The 19,199-nt window shown below is 43.0% G+C and overlaps 1 protein-coding gene across 1 annotated transcript; it reads left to right on the top strand.

The window, feature by feature from the left end:
• Positions 1 to 133: 133 nt before the first annotated feature.
• LOC139696856 (uncharacterized) lies at positions 134 to 18,702 on the top strand. The gene is made up of 4 exons (XM_071595736.1): positions 134 to 316; positions 505 to 1,279; positions 2,255 to 3,303; positions 18,610 to 18,702. Exons 1-4 carry the CDS (start codon positions 134 to 136, stop codon positions 18,700 to 18,702), a joined length of 2,100 nt encoding a protein of 699 aa, XP_071451837.1.
• Positions 18,703 to 19,199: the final 497 nt, after the last annotated feature.

The following is a 19,199-nucleotide window of genomic DNA, read 5'->3' as shown; positions in this document are numbered from 1 at the left end:
CTCGCAGGCGCAGAAAATACGTCAACTCCTCGAGCACGAGGAGTTGGGGGACCGGAAGCCATCCCAGTTCTTGCGCCATCTACGGACGTTGGCTGGCGTTGCCGTGCCAGACGACTTTCTGAAGACGCTGTGGATGAATCGCTTGCCATCCCACACACAGTCCATCCTGGCCTCACAAGACTCGCTGGAACTGGAAAGCTTGTCGAAACTAGCCGACAAGGTGCACGAGGTGCCGCGCCCCCCGCAAGTCGCCAGTGTCACGCCGCATTCCGAAGTGGAGGAACTTCGAAGTCAGATAGCGGCCCTTACACAACAGGTAGCCGCGTTGACTGCTTCTTGTCCAGATTTTCACGGACGGAAACGTTCCAAAAGCCGACAGCGGCGTGCCCGCAGCCCTTCCGCGCCTCCAGATGCAAGGTGGTGCTGGTTACATGTTACTTTTGGTGCTCGCGCGACTAAGTGCCGTTCCCCGTGCGCCTATAAGTCGGAAAACCACGAGGGCAGGGCGTAATTGCGGCCGACGCCCGCTGCCCCCAGCCTCGCCGCCTGTATGTTGTGGACTCGGTGACGAAGACAGAATTCCTGGTCGACACCGGTTCCGATCTTTGCGTTTACCCGCGTAAGCTGGTGAAGGGACGACAGCCACTTTCTACCTACCAGCTATTTGCCGCGAACGGGACGGTGATAAAGACCTACGGGTGGTTAGACTTAGCCTTGAATTTAGGCCTAAAGCGGGACTTCCGTTGGCGCTTCGTCGTGGCGGATGTCTATAGGCCCATCATTGGCGTGGACTTTCTGTCCTTTTACAGCCTTTTAGTGGACGTCCGCCGGCAGCGAATAACGGATGGGATAACGTCGTTGGGCACGGGCGGTCGCATTGTGCCGTGTTCGGTCCCGCAGGTGAAGACTGTAATCGAATCATCTCGATTCCATGAGATTCTGACCGAATTCTCAGAGATCACTCGCCCAGCTGGCACACCGAGGGAGCCCCGGCACACGACCATGCATCACATCAAGGTGACGTCCGGACCCCCCGTCGCCTGCAAGCCCCGGCGACTAGCACCAGATAAGCTCGCCATCGCCAAGAAGGAGTTCGACGAGATGCTACGCAGCGGTACGGTCCGACGGTCGGACAGTTGTTGGGCCTCGGCTCTGCATCTGGTGCCCAAGAAGGATGGCGAGTGGCGTCCCTGCGGAGATTATCGCGGTCTCAACGCGCGGACCATTCCCGACCGATACCCGGTGCCTCATATCGCCGATTTTGCGCACAATCTGGCCGGTAAGACTGTATTTTCGCGTATTGACCTCGTACGCGCGTACCATCAAATACCTGTGTGCCCCGACGACATTTCAAAAACGGCAATCATCACGCCATTCGGACTCTTTGAATTCCCGTGCATGCCGTTCGGCCTGAGAAATGCAGCCCAAACATTTCAAAGGTTCATCGATGAGGTGTTAAGGGGTTTGGACCACTCGTACGCCTATTTAGACGACATTTTAGTCGCCTCGATGGACGTTGAAGAGCACGAGCGCCATCTACGTGAGCTATTTGCGCGTTTGTGGGAGTACGGAGTGCTTGTAAATCCCGCCAAATGTGTGCTAGGTAGGACGGAAGTGTCCTTCTTAGGCTACTGTGTCAGTGCATCCGGGGTTAAGCCGACGACGGCGAAAATAGATGCGATTAAGTGCTTTCCTGTCCCGGAAACTGTGAAAAAACTGCGCCAATTCTTGGGCATGATTAACTTTTATAGACGGCTCATTCCAAAGGCTGCGGCAATCCAACTGCCACTTAACGATGTCCTAAGGGGGGGAGTAAAAGGGAATGAACCTGTGCGGTGGAATAACGGCTTGGATCGTGCGTTCAATGAATGCAAAGACGCCCTCGCGCAAGCGACGTTTCTCGCGCACCCAGACGTCTCTCTGCCCTTAGGCCTTTTTACGGACGCGTCGGACGCCTCGTTGGGCGGAGTCTTGCAGCAGAGTACGAGCAACGGTTGGCAGCCACTCGGTTTCTTTACCCGTAGACTCACTTCCACGCAGCAAAAGTACAGCCCGTACGACAGGGAACTGCTTGCCGTGTATGAATCTGTTAAATATTTTCGGCATATGCTCGAGGGTCGTGAATTTTCAATTTTTACTGACCATAAACCCCTGATTTATGCCTTCGCCCAAAAACCAGAAAAGTGTTCCCCGCGTCAGTTTCGGCATCTAAATTACATTGCCCAGTTCTCCAGCGACATCCGTCATCTGTCAGGCAGCGAAAACGTAGTCGCGGACGCCCTTTCAAGGGTAGAAGCTGTGAGTGGTGCCATCGATTACCGCGCCCTCGCACGTTCTCAGGCGGAAGACGACCGGCTCAAACAGCCCAACGATTCCCTCCGGTTGAAAATGATGCGCATTCCCGAGTGTGAATTTCAGTTATATTGTGACGTGTCGACACCATCAGTCCGCCCTTATGTAACTGAACCCTTCCGGAAGCCAGTCTTTGACTCGCTGCATTGCTTGTCACACCCAGGAATACGGGCTTCCACCAAGTTGGTCGCAGAACGGTTTGTGTGGCCCTCGATGCGCAAGGATTGCCGTGCATGGACACGCGCATGTATTCCCTGCCAGCGAGCGAAGATTCATCGCCACACAGTGTCCCCTGTGGGAGGCTTTGCGCCGCCCACCCAGCGTTTTGAACATGTTCATATCGACATTGTAGGCCCCTTGCCGGTTTCCGCGGGATATCGGTATTGCCTGACGTGTGTCGATCGTTTTTCAAGATGGCCAGAGGCGTTCCCGGTTAGGGACGCAACAGCTGACACGGTCGCCAAGGAATTCTTTCGGAATTGGGTGGCTCGCTTCGGCACTCCACTCCGGATTACGACGGACCAAGGCCGACAGTTTGAATCACATCTGTTCCAGCAGTTGGCGGGGCTCACCGGTTCGAGGCACCTGAGAACCACGGCTTATCACCCCGCAGCAAATGGCATGGTGGAGAGGTTCCACCGCCAACTGAAGGCAGCCATAATGTGCCACCAGTCGGATGGTTGGCCGGACGTCCTGCCAGTAGTGCTGCTCGGTATACGAGCCGCCTGGAAAGCAGACATTGGGGCGTCGCCGGCGGAGATGGTTTATGGTCAACCACTCCGTCTACCAGGAGAGTTTTTCGTCCCTAGCGAGCGGCCGGCGGACGACGACCTTAATTTCGCCGCGCAGCTACGGCAACATTTCTCCACCATACGACCAGTTCCTGCGTCACGCCACGGCAAGAAGTCTGTCTTCTTGCATCAAGACCTGTCGTCCTCATCCCACGTTTTCGTGAGAAACGACGCGACAAAGGTTAATCTTCAGCCACCGTACGAGGGTCCCTTCCCGGTCATCCGAAGAGAGCCAAAATTTTTCGTGGTCAACGTCCGAGGTAGTGAGAAAACAATTTCAATCGACCGCATAAAACCTGCCTACACTCTTGAGGAGAACGACGGGACGAGCAGCGCAGCACCCGCATCTCTTCGGGACAAAACACACCCAAGAACCACCACTGCTGCACCTGCCGAAGAGCCGAGAGAGACCCGCTTTGGGAGGAGGGTCCATTTCCCAAAGCACCTGGAAGATTTTGTACCATAGCATCTCACTTCTTTTCGCTAATCCTTCCCTTTTCATTCTTTAGTGGCCTAAAGTCTACAGAGGGGGTGATGTGGCGGCGCAAGGAGAGCAGACGGAACGCACGGTGGAACTTATTTGTTCCAAGTTCCGGAAAGTACCACCAGGGGGACACGGCGTCGGTACGAGGGAGAAAGGTGGACGTCGGGCGGGAGAGTCAGTCTGCCGCGAATGAAGAAGCAAGCTGTACGATCGCCCTCTGTAAATCCGTTTCGATAATAAACCCGTTGAGTTTAACGCTCGAGTGTAATTTTTCCTAACGTCCACTAGCGTAGAAGGATACCCCTTCACCATCATAATAACCTCCTGTAATCCATGTAACCCAAAAACAATATGGGAAAAATATAAAGAATCAATGAGTGAGGATATACTGGCTAAAGTTCGAAGTGAAAATCCTACATTGGATATTACGTTTAACTCCGACATTTTTAATAAAACTTTGATTATTTTGGAGGAAAAGTGTATCACCATGGTTAACAAGACTTTAGTGGAACTCGGTCTTTTTGCACCTGTACAAGATCAACAGGGTGTATTTTATCCAGATTATATACGTGAAACTAGCTACAATGTCTTAGACTTAGAAGCATACATCGCGGATAAGAAGCCACTTCTTAATGAAGATCAGAAATTTGCGTACGAAACAATAATGGATCAAGTAGATAAACAAGAAGGAGGTATCATTTTTCTTGATGCTGCTGGTAGCACGGGAAAACATTTTTAATTAATTTAGTTCTCGCTGAAATCAGGGTTCATGGAGAAATTGCTCTAGCCGTTGCATCTTCAGGTATTGCAGCGACATTAATGGAAGGAGGAAGAACAGCCCACTCTGCCCTTAAGTTGCCACTTAATATTTCCCGACAAGAAAATCCCACATGTCATATAAATAAAACAAGTGGCCAGGCACAAGTTCTTATAGAATGTAAATTGATAGTTTGGGATGAGTGTACGATGGCTCATAAAAAATCTCTTGAGGCCCTCAACGCAACACTTCAAGATCTTAGAGGAAACTGCAGTTTAATGGGAGGAGCTCTGGTACTCCTGAGTGGAGACTTCCGTCAAACTCTGCCTGTCATTCCAAAATCGACTCCAGCCGATGAAATTTATGCCTGTTTAAAACATTCTGTCCTATGGAATCATGTCCAAGAAATTAGCCTTAAACAAAACATGCGAATCCTCTTAAGAGATGGGAATGCTCAAAATTTTGCAAATAAACTTTTGGAGATTGGAGAAGATAGATTATTTATTGAAGCATCTGGTATGATAAAATTGCCGTCAGATTTATGTGTATCGGTGAAAACTGTCCGCGATATGATACAAGCAGTCTATCCTAACGTTGATCAAAATTATAAAAATTTAGAATGGTTGCGAGAAAGAGCCATTCTTGCTCCTAAGAACGATGATGTTAATGAAATTAACAAGGAGATGCTAGCCATGCTGCCAGGAGACGTGATTGAATATAAATCGGTTGATACCGTAGTGGATGCTGACGAAGCTGTCAATTATCCAACGGAATTCCTAAATTCACTTGATCCAGCTGGATTGCCACAACATCGCCTTATACTTAAAGTAGGATCTCCAATCATTTTATTGCGAAATTTAGATCCACCAAAACTCTGCAATGGGACACGATTGTGTGTGACAAAATTAATGAAAAATATAATCCAGGCAGTCATTTTAACTGGAAAAGGAAAAGGTTAAATAATTTTTATTCCACGGGTACCTCTAATCCCAACTGATCTTCCCTTCAACTTTAAAAGATTACAGTTTCCAGTCCGGGTAGCTTTTTCAATTACCATTAATAAATCACAGGGACAGTCTTTAAAGTTTTGTGGTGTTCATCTAAGATCGCCACGGGCAACTTTATGTTGCTTGCTCCATAGTAGGTTCGCCTAAAAATTTATATATTCTTTCTCCTGGATATGAAACAAAAAACAAATAGTTTTTAAACAGGTGTTAAATAAAAAAGATTCTTAAATTTGTATGAAGTAGTGTATTATTGTACTTTATAATTTGTTGTTTTTATTTATGTAGTATATTTATATTATTGTTTCTCCCTAACCCGTGCAAAGCCGGGTATTCAGCTAGTATATATATAAAATTGTATATATATATATAATTGCATACATATATATCCCTCCCCGGACTACAACCTTGATGTGGTGGAAGGGCTTGTGCGTTCCGATGACCCCTAGAGCTGTGCTGGCGGGAGTAATAATTATTGCTCATGGTAGGGTCACCCATGCCAGATAGGTCGAAGGTTAGGAGCCAGACGAAAGGTAGTCCACGCAGCGACTGTTCCTCAGTGAGGCGGCTGCAATGGCGTCTGACCTCAGTGGGGCGGCCAGTAAGTGATGGTGTCACTTTAAAAACACTATTGAGAAAGGCAACAGGGAACCACCTCAATTATTATTCCCAAGATTAACATGATGCACTATACAGAGATTTTGAGTCCTGGCAACTATGGGGCTCGGCCCAATCGGCCGTGTGTCGTGGCCGGCAGTGGGGGAGGCAAGGCTTCCACGGTCGTCATCCCACGAAAACCTTGCAAAGGAAAACCAGCAGCAGCAAGACAGAAGACGCAGGAGAAGAAGACCACATTAGTTAGAATAGGAACGTGGAATGTTAGGACAATGATGAGGACAGGGAAATTGGAGAATGTTAAGCGAGAGATGAAAAGGGTAAATATAGATATTTTAGGTCTATGCGAGGTGAGATGCAAAGATAGCGGGGATTACTGGAGTGATAAGTATAGAATAATATACAGCGGCGGGGACGAGAGCCAACGAGGGGTTGCCATAGTATTCAATGAAGAGGTAGGAAGAAGCGTATTCAACATAGAGCAGGTAACGGATAGAATACTACTAGTAGAGATAAAAGCAGAACCGACCAACTTGGTTATTATTCAGGTATACATACCACCGAGCAACCATAAGGAAGAAGAGGTCGATAGGATATACGATCAGTTAGAGGACATAATCGCGTGTGTTCCTGCAGGGAAACATTTGATAGTGATGGGGGATTGGAATGCGACGGTAAGTGAAGGAAGAGATGGTGATGAGGTGGGGGACTACGGTTTAGGCACGAGGAATGACCGCGGGGAGAAAGCATTTGAGTTCTTCAGGAGACAGGGGCTAGTCATCACCATCACTTGGTTTAGACACCACAAAAGACGCAGGTATACATGGAAAATGCCAGGTGACTCAGAAAGGTATCAGCTAGATTATATCCTAGTCAGACACAGGTTTAGGAACAGTTTGATAAATTCGCACAGCTTCCCGGGAGCGGATTCGGACTCTGACCACAATTTAGTGGAGGAAATCATGGAGGATGGTAAAGAGCTAAGTACCATCGAAGAAAAATGGGAAAGTATCAAGAAAGGGTTGTCTAAAGCCGCAAAAGACATTATTGGAACCGTTAACGCTAAAAGGACTAGGAAACCATGGATCACGGATGAGATGATTGCAAAGATGGATGAGCGGCGAAAATGGAAGAATATAAATACAGAATTAGGCAAAATGAACTACAAAGAATTGAACAATAAATTGAGGCGGGCAACAAATAAAGCAAAAGAAGCATGGTGGAAGACGCAGTGCGAGGATATGGAAAGTCTGCAGAGGAAGGGTGGAATCGGTGCGCTGTACAGCAAAGTTAAATCTTTATCGGGAAGTAAGAAAGGAAGAGCTATGCTAACAGTTAGAAATAAGGCGGGTAAGGTAATAGTTGACGCAGGAAAGATCCAAGAGAGATGGAAGGAGTATATAGAAGAACTGTATAGTAAAGAACTCAGACCAACAAAGTTAGACATTGAAAAGGAACATGACGTAGAGAAACATAGCTTTGGTCCAGGCATACTAGACAATGAGATAGAAAGGGCATTAAAGGAGATGAAACTAAATAAGGCCGTGGGGGTGGATATTATTCCCGCGGAACTTTTAAAATGCTTAGGAGAATGTGGGAGGAGGAGGCTATATGGGCTGATCCGTATTATTTATGAGGAGGGAATCTGGCCAGAAGACTTTGTGAGATCAGTTTTAGTTCCTATTCCGAAAAAGGTAAAGGCTATAGGACAATAAGTTTGATATCCCACGCAGCTAACGTTGTTCTTAGGATCATAAACAAAACGATAGAGAGGTGGGCAAATGATTCCTTAGGTGATGATCAGTTTGGGTTTAGGAAGGGGAGAGGTACGCGTGATGCCATTGCAATAATGAGATTATTAATCGAAAGGAATATAGAACACAACCAGGAGGTATTTGCCTGTTTCATAGATTTCGAAAAAGCGTTTGATAGAGTGAATTGGGAAAAACTAATGAGTATATTGCAGAAAATAGGAATAGATTGGAGGGAAAGGAGGCTAATCCGCAACCTGTACATGTCTCAGACTGCTCAGGTGCGGGTGGGAAACGGGGAGTCAGGATGGGCAGTGTTAGGAAGGGGTGTAAGGCAGGGTTGCCCATTATCACCGTTGCTGTTCAACCTGTATGCAGAGGAAATGATCAAAGAGGCATGGGAAGAACTCGAGGTAGGAATGAAAGTGGGTGGGGAATTCGTAAAATCAGTTAGGTTTGCTGATGACCAAGCTTTAGTTTGTCAGTCAGCCAAGGGGCTGCAAGCATTGCTTATTGAATTGGAAATTAAGTGCGACAGGTATGGGATGATAATCAATATTAATAAAACAAAGGTTATACGATTTTCTAGAAAGGAAAAGGCTAAGCTAAACATCAAAATAGGAGGGCAAAAACTAGAGCAGGTAGAACAGTTTACGTATCTCGGTAGGGTTTTGGACCAACACGGTCAAAGGGACGTAAGGAGAAGAATGGCGCAAGGCAAAGAGGCTTTCACAAGGAGGAGGGAGTTGATGACGGGGACGTTGAGTAAGGATGTTAAGGAAAGACTCGTAAAAACTTTGATATGGAGCGTAGCTATGTACGGCGCGGAAACGTGGTCATTGAAGCAGGAGGATAGACGTAGATTGGAGGCTTTTGAAATGTGGGTGTGGAGGAGAATGGAGAAGGTGAAATGGACAGAGAAGAAAAGAAACGAGGAAGTACTTGGTATGGTGGGCGAAGAGAGGGGTTTGTTGGGAGATATGCTATGGAGGCAGGAAAAGTGGATGAAGGGGGTATTGACCGGCAGCGGGATATTGAAAACTGTAATAGAGGGGAGAATATTAGGCAAACGAGGAAAGGGCAGGAACAGAATAGGGATGTTGGACGGGATGAAGGGAGGAAGAAAGTACTCAGAGCTGAAGAGGGACCTGATGTAAAGTAGGATGTTGTGTTTTGCTAGGGGCCACAAATTATTTAATTAGCAATTATTTCCATCCAAAAACCTACCTTAACCGGTAGATTACCTAATAATAATAATAATAATATACATATATACATATATATATGTATATATATATATACACACGAGGGTCATCCGGAAAGTAGTACCCGTTCGTGAAATAAAGACACAAAAGTAAATATTAACAAACATAAAAAATTTTATTTGAAAGAGGATACTTTAAACTACTTCTCAACATAATCTCCAAGCAAATTAAGGCATTTGTCATAACGTGTGACAAGTTTCTGTATTCCTGCTGCATAGTCCTTCGCCGCCAGCTCATTGAGATACGCGAGGGACCCATCTTGCACAAATTTTTGCATAATGCAGATGGTGTTTAACAATTTCATGAACAATTGTTCGAGAAACATTGGGAAAATGCTCACAGATGTCATCAATTGTGACGCGCCGATCGTTCCTCACGAATTCGTCAACTGAGCTCACCAGTTGGTCTGTAATGACAGACGGTCTCCCCGAACGCTCATCGTCGTGTGTGTTCCCCCTCCCCATGTTGAAGTTGCGACACCACCGCCGAACAGACGACTCGTCCATTACATTGTCTCCATACACCTCCTTTAATTGGCGATGAATATCACATGGGCGAACGTTTCTTGCATTGAGGAATTTAATCACTGCCCTCACTTCACAACTGGCGGCGTTCTCAATTTTTTTAAACATTGTAAACAATCACAGAAACAACACAGGCAATGCTAGCGTCACGCAACTTGGCTCAGAGAAGGCAGACAAGCCACTGAAGCTATCTGACCTCGTCCAGCGGCTACTCGCGTCGTCAGCACTTCATGCGGCACGAACGGGTACTACTTTCCGGATGACCCTCGTATATACAGGGTTCGTCCGGAAAATAAGTGTACTGACTCCTGGGCTGGGCGCGCCGCTCCAGGCGCGCCCAGCACCGCTCTGACGGGCTGCGATTGGAGGGGGGTATGTTGGCAAGCGACGCTGAAAAAGGCAGTCGGCTCTGAGCTGTGGTGTAGTGAGGAGCTCTGTTAACGCGAACCTCCACGCTCGACCCACGTCACGGAACGCGATGCCGAAGTTTTTGGAGCAGCGTTATTCCATCAAATTTGCGGTAAAGCTTGGGAAATCGTCTACCAAAACTGTCGTTATGATTAACCAGGCTTACGGGGAGTCAGCCATGTCCAGAAACATGATCTTTCGGTGGCACAAGATGTTCGTGGAGGGCAGAGAAGAGGTCGACGACGAGTCTTCGAGAGGTTCCCGATGATGCCTTCGCGGGAGCGTTCCAGGAATGGGAACGCCGCTGGAACAAGTGCATCGACTCACAAGGGTCCTATTCTGAGGAATATTAGCTTAAGATATGTAAAAGTGCAATAAATTTTTTTTCCTGAGCTCAGTACACTTATTTTCCGGACGAACCCTGTACATCGTAGTGTGTGTATGTACTCGAGGAGTACCCGTTGATATACGTGTAGCTGCTTATTTTTTAATGTTACCATTTAATTTTCTTTGTATTAAGCGTTAACATCAAAATATTTCCTTTTTCTCTCTGATCCAAGTATTTTTTGTATATTCTGAATTGAAAATTCGGGGTGGGTCTAATGGGCAGAGGAATACCGTAATTTAAATGTGATAAAATCTAAATATATAATGAATATTAAAATATTATCGTCCTCAGAGTAAATGAATAAATCTGTCTATGGATCCACGGATTGTAGGGGGGGGGCGGCGGAACGTGGAGAAATAGGGAAAGGAAGGGGTTCGCGGGCGGGAGTGACGCAAATGCCAAATCCCCTTCTCTAGGCGCCTAGTTCCGCCCACAACGTCCAAATCCAATTCCACTCGCACAAAAACTCGACGGAGGGGAAGTACCACATGTGACGGAGGGAAGGGGTAAGGGATAGAAACCCAAACCCCCCTCCACAGCAACAAACCGAAAGATCGAGTTACCGAGTGGGTGAAGCACATACTCACCCTCTCTCTCTCTCTCTTTCTCGCTATCTCCTCCATCGGCGGAGAAGCTCTGGGCGCTCATCTTTTGTTTGCCTCCCAAGGGAAGGGGTCGGGACGTCGTATGGTCGGGAGAGGGTGGGTGCAAGGTGGCGGAGGGAGAATGATTGCAGTAGTGAAGGATGGGACGGGAGGCAGGGAATCGAGGGAAGCTGAGGTACGGTTAAGAGTATCCCAACGCATTGTGAAATTGTTGCTCCAATTAAAATTTGTTTATTTAAAATCGTCATTTTGTGTACGGGGAATAATGAGGAACTCAAACGAAAAACCAAAATCATTTTCAGGAATAAAAATTCACCGTATTTGTGACCGAATTCAATTCGAGGACATTACATATACTTTCTGAATCGTATGCATTGAAATAACTACATAACCCTTCATCTAAGTTCATTAGTATTTTGCTTCAATTTACCCTAGAACCACAGCTGACTTCTATATTAGAAAAAAATACTATTAAAAACCGTAATTCTCTACCTTGAAATGTTTTAGGTGTACGTATACCTACAAGGAGATAACGTAACGGCGCATGCCACGCGTTCAATGTTAAATTTAAATTTTAAAAGTATAATCTTTAAATAATTTTCTAATACGTATTTAAGGATTACTATTAAGTAGAACAATGCTTACTATACAAGTAAGGATAGTACATGAATGATGTAAATTTCATACTTATAAATGACAATTTAAGACATTAGTGCATAAAAAAAATTTAAAGAAAAAATAATCAGAGTAGTCATAGCTTTCATCCATATTATTAACTATTTTTGAAATTGATAATTTATTGTGTTCTTTCTAAGTTACACGAAATTTAAGATCGCTTGCGGATCAGATGTAATTTATTAAATATTAAACATAGCGGTTCTCGAGAAAACGGTTCTAAAGCAGCCTATGACTTACGGTCATTTTTTACGCATGCAGTTGGATCGACTGTCCCTTAGCCATCGGGAGAAAACGGGGCGACGTCAAGCGTTTATGAGTCCAAGAAATCGTTCAATAGCTCAGCCACGTCCTCATTGAGAACGCTGACGCTAAAGTGCTCATGTGTCCCATATCGTATGACGAGCGGATAGGAGTGAAAGAGCGTAGGCGTGGTGAAGGGAAGTAAAACTATGGCGCATTAAAGCGTGTGGATGACACCACCCGCGATTCATTTTAGATGCCTCCATAAAACCTTTGAAAAGCGGTCACACCGTGTTACTGGTCATGGCACCAAACTCAACACGAGGGCGGTCTTCGTGGAATGCTGTTTTCGGCTAAAATGTATGGATGATGATGCGATTTGAAAAAATATAACTTATATCTATAAGAGTTTTGATTCGTGCGAAATAAAGACCATCAATGCACAAAATACTGAGGAAAATGTCTTTCATCATGAGACTCGGGGAATGGAAATTCATAAACATCATCAACGTCTTTGTATGACACGTATGTTGCACACATATTGCACACGATAATTTTAGATTATGCAATGGCTTTCTCCAAAGAAAAATGCCAGATAACATAACAGAACATGTTCAAAAAGGAGGTAGAACAATAACATCGGTACTGAAATTGCACGAAATGGAGAGAAATGATCAACTTGAATAGAGAAATATTTATCACAGGGCTTATGAAACATAGATTTAATTCGATAAGAGTGAATTGGTTTACCTTGAGTCATACAAGCGCGTACGAAGGCACCTCATAAAACTTTTCGAGAATTATTACTTAAAATTATGACGAAGCCACGTTTCATTGCCCCCTATTAACTGTATAAAGAGAAGTGTGTTCCTAGGGTCGTGATCATCGGTCGGTAAACATCTTTGGTTACTGACCAGAGAGTTGACCGGGATCAAATCCAGTCAAGCCTTTGCATACTCTCTCTAAACCTAATATTTATAATTTTCCATGCACGAGATCTTCCTGTGAAACCGCAGGTGGCACAGAGAAAGGGCCTGGACCTCCATCCCCTTATTTGTGACTTCCTTGCGCCTTAGGGCTTAGTATGAGGTTGGCTCTACCACCACCTATTGAACTGAATTTCGGTTTGATTGCTGTGGTGTGTAGCAAATATCCACCATGCCATCATGTAATATGTATTTAAATTAAAAGTAGATTTCCCGTAATTAGAATTTTTAAGTTTTAGTTTCGCTTGAACCAGCAAGTTTCTCGTTGGTTGTAGAGTATTTCTTAGCACATGCACTAGTATATTGAGGAAATATGTGACATTTTTTTCGACTCAGGGTGTATCCTTATCCACTGCATTTTTTCATAATGCCAATTAGTTTTGAAAAGAACTCTTAATATTGATTAATGTCGACTTCTTAGGGTCGAATTCTTAATAAGAACAGCAAGAAGTATGTTAATACGTATGCGATCATGGAACATATTGCTTCAGCTTGGCAAGTTTCAAAATCTTCCGATTCCGTCCCCGCCCATAACCGCAATAATACTTGTGGCTGTTGAATTAATGATGAAAAATATTACGGATATTATTATGCTGAAAGGTTCAAACACGAAGGTGGCTTATACTTGCTTAAAACACGGTAACTCGTAAAAGGTTATTTTTAGTTGATTTAAAAAAAAACCCTAAAAATGGTGATGTAGCCTTAAACATGATACTCATAATGAAACATATCCTTGATAGATTCCTTGTAAATTTTCTTTTTCCTTATTTCACCGTCAACGACCATCGACAGTTTAAATATATAATCGTTTAATCTATAATTTATTGGTTTATCACATCGACGAACTCGTTAAGTAGGTTCAAAGATGCGATCGGAAAGATCACGGAGCGTAACAATTCGTGCGTAAGTACGTAATAGTACTTCATCTACATCTACTTAATACCCCGCAAGCCGCCGCAAGGGCGTGGGGCGGGGGGTGTTAGGACACCACCCGTAATTTAGAAAAGAAAAAGAAAAAAAAACCGCATGCAATAACCACAAAATCATATATCAAAAAAAAACATGGCATACATTCATGCATTAACACTTATACCCCCCACAAATGCAAACACTCAAACTACATCTTACATACACATGCACCTGAAAGTATACCTACAGCTTTGCAATGCTTAACTTTGCTCCGACTTGTAAATTCAATGTTTTCAATATTTCTAAAGTTACTTCGGTTTCTTACTATTATGATTCCTGATTGTTCGGGGAAAGAATGAGTATTTGTACCTATCTGTCCTGGAATCTATCTCCCTTAGTTTATCTTTGTGGTCTGATCTACCTGAGTAGTGTGGGGCCATTATAATTCCTTCAGTGTCATAGTTAAACTCGTTTGTTCTGAACCTTTCTAAAAGTCTAAGCCTCGCTTGTTCTCTCCGCACTTCAAGTGGTTCCCAGCCTAAACCCTTAGTAGATTCTCAAGAAATTACCAAGAGATTAAAAACAAAAACTTTTATTAAATATAGTTGAAATTAAAAAATGCTACCCTTGTAAAATATTTCCAAAAGAATTTTCCCTTAATATTAAGTACCGAGAAGGGAGTTTATACACTGAGTAACATCGCTCAAAAATAGATCAACTTTTTGCGCTACCAACAAGATGCACTATACAATGGAGAAGAATTTACTCTTTTGACTGCTTTTCATCTAAGAGAGAAAACAATACTATCCCTCGTCACTAAAGAGTCAAATACCATTGCGCAAGATTCAGTACGTAGCTCTTGATACCAGCCCGCAGTCAAATTACATTACCTGTCTCTTGTTAAACTTATTGTGTGTGAAATAGGAACAATGACTACACGCTTTTCTTTTTCCTCTACAGACTTGGAAAAATAAAAGCATGGCATATCATTATCATTTTGTTTCGCAGCAGAAAAAAATTGAATATGTCCTCTCTTCTTGATTGTACTTGGTAAAGCGTTGTTATTATGCTGATAATGAGAAGGAAAACAAGGAATCGGAGGTTGCCTGAATGTTTGAGAATGGGACAAGACATAAGACTTTGATGCCAGAGTTAGTTAAAAAATGTACTCTAGTGTAACTATTTTCTCATTATAAATGCAAAAACTTACGATTCAATTATTGACGTATGCTAAATTATAAGATTAGTAGGAAATTCCTATGCATCAACCCCATGAAAGTACCGGAAAGATATTAACATAACATTGGCATAATTTGTTTGATGATTAGAGGTTAGCAAATTAGTGATTGCTGGTCGTAAAGGTATCATACGGGCGTATTATACGATTATTGGAATCAGATGAATGCGTAAAACAAACAATTAATTCTTACATATGAGTGGGATCAGGTGCAACATTATGGAAGCGTTTAGCATTTGTTTTGAAGAAGTAAACTTACTTGGTGTAATTTCACAGTTAATTGTTTCGCAGTAATTACAGTTACGGTAATTGATCCATCTCTGTTTGAACAATATTCAGCCCTTCAACTTCTCCAAAATCAAATAATTTTAAGTAATTTTTCATCCTTTTCATAATAATATTGCCAGTTTCGACATTTAGCTGTCATCATCAAGGTACAAATTTCATGGTCGTCAAATATTTAAGGCAATAAGTACATTATTAAAAAAATCATTAATATATAATTTTTCCCATAATATGAGTTCGTTCTACCTGAGGCGAGAGAGATAAAAGCGTGGTTAAAACATCTGTTTTCAGGAAATAATACTATTTATAATAAAATAATGAAGACTAAAAATTATGATAAAAAATTCTTGAATGCATGACTAAGTTTGCATTACACGTGCTGTTCCCACGTTTAGATTTTGCGGGATATTTCTAAAAAGATTAAAGTTTCACTGATGAATAGCAAGTTAAATTACGAAAGGACGATTACAAGGACATTCAAAAGGGAGAAGAGATAATGACATTACTTCGAAATGAGCAGATGAAAATATTCAAAAGTGGCGTGAAGATAAGAGGTGTTTTCAACCAATAACGGGAATTGTAGCTATTCTGAAATAAATCTTTTTATTCGTCTATATCAAAGCTATCCCCATCAAAGTAGTCCCCATTAAATATCGTACTATGAATTGTTTCGTCACGAACAGCCCTCTTCTCTTCACTTTCATTTGAACGCACAAGAACTCAAGGATATAGCAAAAGAAGAAAGGTTATCTCTCGTGCAAAAGATTTTTTCAGAAAAAATTGCAGTTTGTAACTGAACCGAAGAGACTTACATGTAAAGAATTTTATATGGAAACTTTAAACATGTGTCGTTTTGTCAGTTTGGTCCTTTTCATGCGAGCCTTCTAAATTCCTCTCAGCTTTGAAACCCAGACACTGGATGGAGGTTTGATTAGGAATTGTCAACTTTCTATAAGCATAAAGCTTTCTTTATTAATCTTTGCGATCCCAGAAAATCTAATTACTGATTTAACAATAATTTTTTCGTCAAGGGTCTGATACTGAAATTATTATAATTCTCTTTCCTTAGGGCCTAGCTGGTACTTTTACCCCCTCAGCAAGTACTTTTTTTTTCTTCACGACATTCATGGAACATGTTCATCTCAGCCAAAACATGGTAAAACTACCAAATGATTAAATAAATAAAGGTATTAAATTGTTTAGTTTTAGATAAGGACTGTGATATTGTCATCAGGATGGGGAAAACAAAAACATGTAATTTCGGTCTTGCTGTTAAGAACTCTAAACGAAACTGTAAAGAATTACGAACTTAATAATAATAATAATAACAATTACCGGAGATCCAAAAACACCGAACTCCGTGGCATTTTTTATTCTGCTCATCAAAGCGTTGCAGTACATGTACATTCAATGTACTGAAGGCGGCCAAATTAGAATGAATTTGGCTGATTAAATTATTGGCGTACCCGGGCGTTGAGAGCTACATGAACTTTGGTGAATGTGTTCCCCAAAAATCCGAGTGAACGTTTAATCAAGTTGGACGTCGGAGCGTAATCACAACCTAAAGAGCCTACTGCCTATCACTGTCATTTTGCTGTCACTGATCCGGCTGGAACTCACTTCCAAATATTTCGATACACCGTCACTCATTAAAAGAAGTTTTGCCCGGAAAAAATCAGTCGGTGAACTCAGACAATTTCCTCGAATTCGTTGTTAGTGATATGCATTTACGTCGTAAAACACAACCCTTCCCCGCGGCGTCATATGCGAGAGGATTGTTAAGTTGATCCCTTTAAAACCGTACCATGCACGGGGCTTGGATATATTCCCAGAGGCGGACAAGTTTCTAACGGTGTTATAGTTTCAACGAAGGTACTCTTTGTGGGACACTTCCAAGATAGATAAATCACTCACGCGGGATTAACCGTGACATTGAGATCTCCTTGAAATGCTTCATAACGGTTTTCTAAGAATAGTTTTGGATAGTTAAAAGTTTTTAAATAAAAATTAATTTTTACCAATATATTGTGTCCTAATTGTCGATCATAATTAGGTAAAATTTCTCCGCAAGAGGAGGTACAAGCTTTATGAACACTGCTATACGTGATTTTCCACTTTGTGTAGTTTTCCGAATGATTCAGGTCGATGCTATTGGAGAAACACTAGAAATTTGAAATCTAATTATGCATTGTTTTGTGCATTCTAAAGCTGTAATAACACCCCGAGGTAGGTATGTAAAGGAGTAAGCACGTGATCGGTTTAACATGGAATCCCCTACATGCTCACCTATAAACTATGGAGTACTTCGTATGCTGATGCTTAATAGAGGACTCTGTTGATATGATATGGAGTGGCGTCGTACGAAGTGCGGGAACGGGTTTGACGTCATAGACTGCGGCCGATTGGAGTCCAAAAAACACAGCAGCAACCGGAATTCACTGTGCCATGCAAACATTAGGAGGCGTACTGTGTTGACGAAACGAGTTTCCCTTGCCTCAGTCCGGTGAAACAACGAGAATCCACGTTGTAGTAGGAAGATGTGTAAATTAGAGTTGACTGCTCTAGTGCAATGAAGAAGATTTGATTAAAAAGTTTTCTCTTAAAAAATGGCCCTCTGTAATTAACCCAGAGGCCAAACGGTTTTGATGGTACGCAGAATCTCAAATTAAGTCCCAAAGCGTGTGGAGCTCACTCTTCCAGTTAGGGGTCCAGTTTCCTTCCAATTACTACCTGCGGCATCCAAAGAAGAGTAAGAATGCGTTTCTCAAAGGTGCAGATCGGTTTACAAAACCCGTGAGCGCAGTCTTGAGTGTAGCGTAAACCTTTGAGATGCAAAAATTATGTAATACAGGCTACTAACAAGGGCTAAAAATGCGATTATGATCATCGATTCACTGCTATCAGATATCGTGTGCCTCAAAGTCTTGAAATTCAATTAGTTCTAACATCTATATTTTCAATTTAATATTCTCTCGATCTGCTGTCAGTTTGAAAAACAGGCTGGAATGAGATACATCATTTTGTGAACCAGCATATCTTATTTTTCAATAGTTAATCGACGTAAATTTGCAATTTTAAAGACTAATATAATAACCCAACATACATGGTTTATTATGAAAGTAATGCGCATGATTTTATTGTAACGCGACTATCCATGACAGCGCGGTAACACCGGTCGGGAAATGTGGTGGGGGGTCTGCCATTCCAATGCAGTTGGTCGCCAGTTTGCTCCGAGCATTAAGGCAGAAAGACGAGCCTCCGCGTAAAATGTGTTTTTCGACTTAGTAACACGTTCTCTTGAACAGCTATACGCCTCTTTTTTGCGTGCAGCTTGGAAAGAATGCAACTGAATCATTCCAGAAGCTTCAAGCGGCCTTCAATAATGACTGCTTTTCAAGGTCACAGTACGCGAGGTGGAGCTAGCCGTTCAAGGAGGGCCGGGAGGATGGTTGCCGACGAACCCCGTTCTGGACGCCCAACAACGGCCAGAACCAACGAAAATGTGAACCGTGTAACACAATAGAAAATAACCTCTTGACCAACTGCCAATTAAAGGTAGAGTATCTCTCATATACTCTGGCGTATTGGCAAATGTTTGCTGAACATCATTTAGGCCGGCTTCTTCTCTACTTTGATGCTGTCTTACATCTAAAATTGATTAAAATTGATCTTCGATTGACTCACGACCACTTCTGAACCGCTCGTGCCACTGGTAAACGACCGTTTTTTTTAGAGAATCGTTGCCGAAACACTTTTCCAACATTTACAACGTCCGTGCGCCACTAAATCCGTTTTTTACGCAAAATTTAATACAAGTTCGTTGTTGCAACTTTAAATCCATTTCTGCAATTGTAAAAAATCGCCAACACACACAGAGATAGATGTACTCTTGGCTACGTAACTTTTGCAAATGTCAAGTT

The sequence above is a fragment of the Hetaerina americana genome, unplaced genomic scaffold (genome assembly GCF_022747635.1).
Source record: "Hetaerina americana unplaced genomic scaffold, ioHetAmer1.1.p SCAF_7, whole genome shotgun sequence".
Classification (NCBI taxonomy): domain Eukaryota; kingdom Metazoa; phylum Arthropoda; class Insecta; order Odonata; family Calopterygidae; genus Hetaerina; species Hetaerina americana.
Note: the sequence above shows the minus strand (reverse complement) of the source record. Positions and strands in the feature narration are given on the sequence as shown.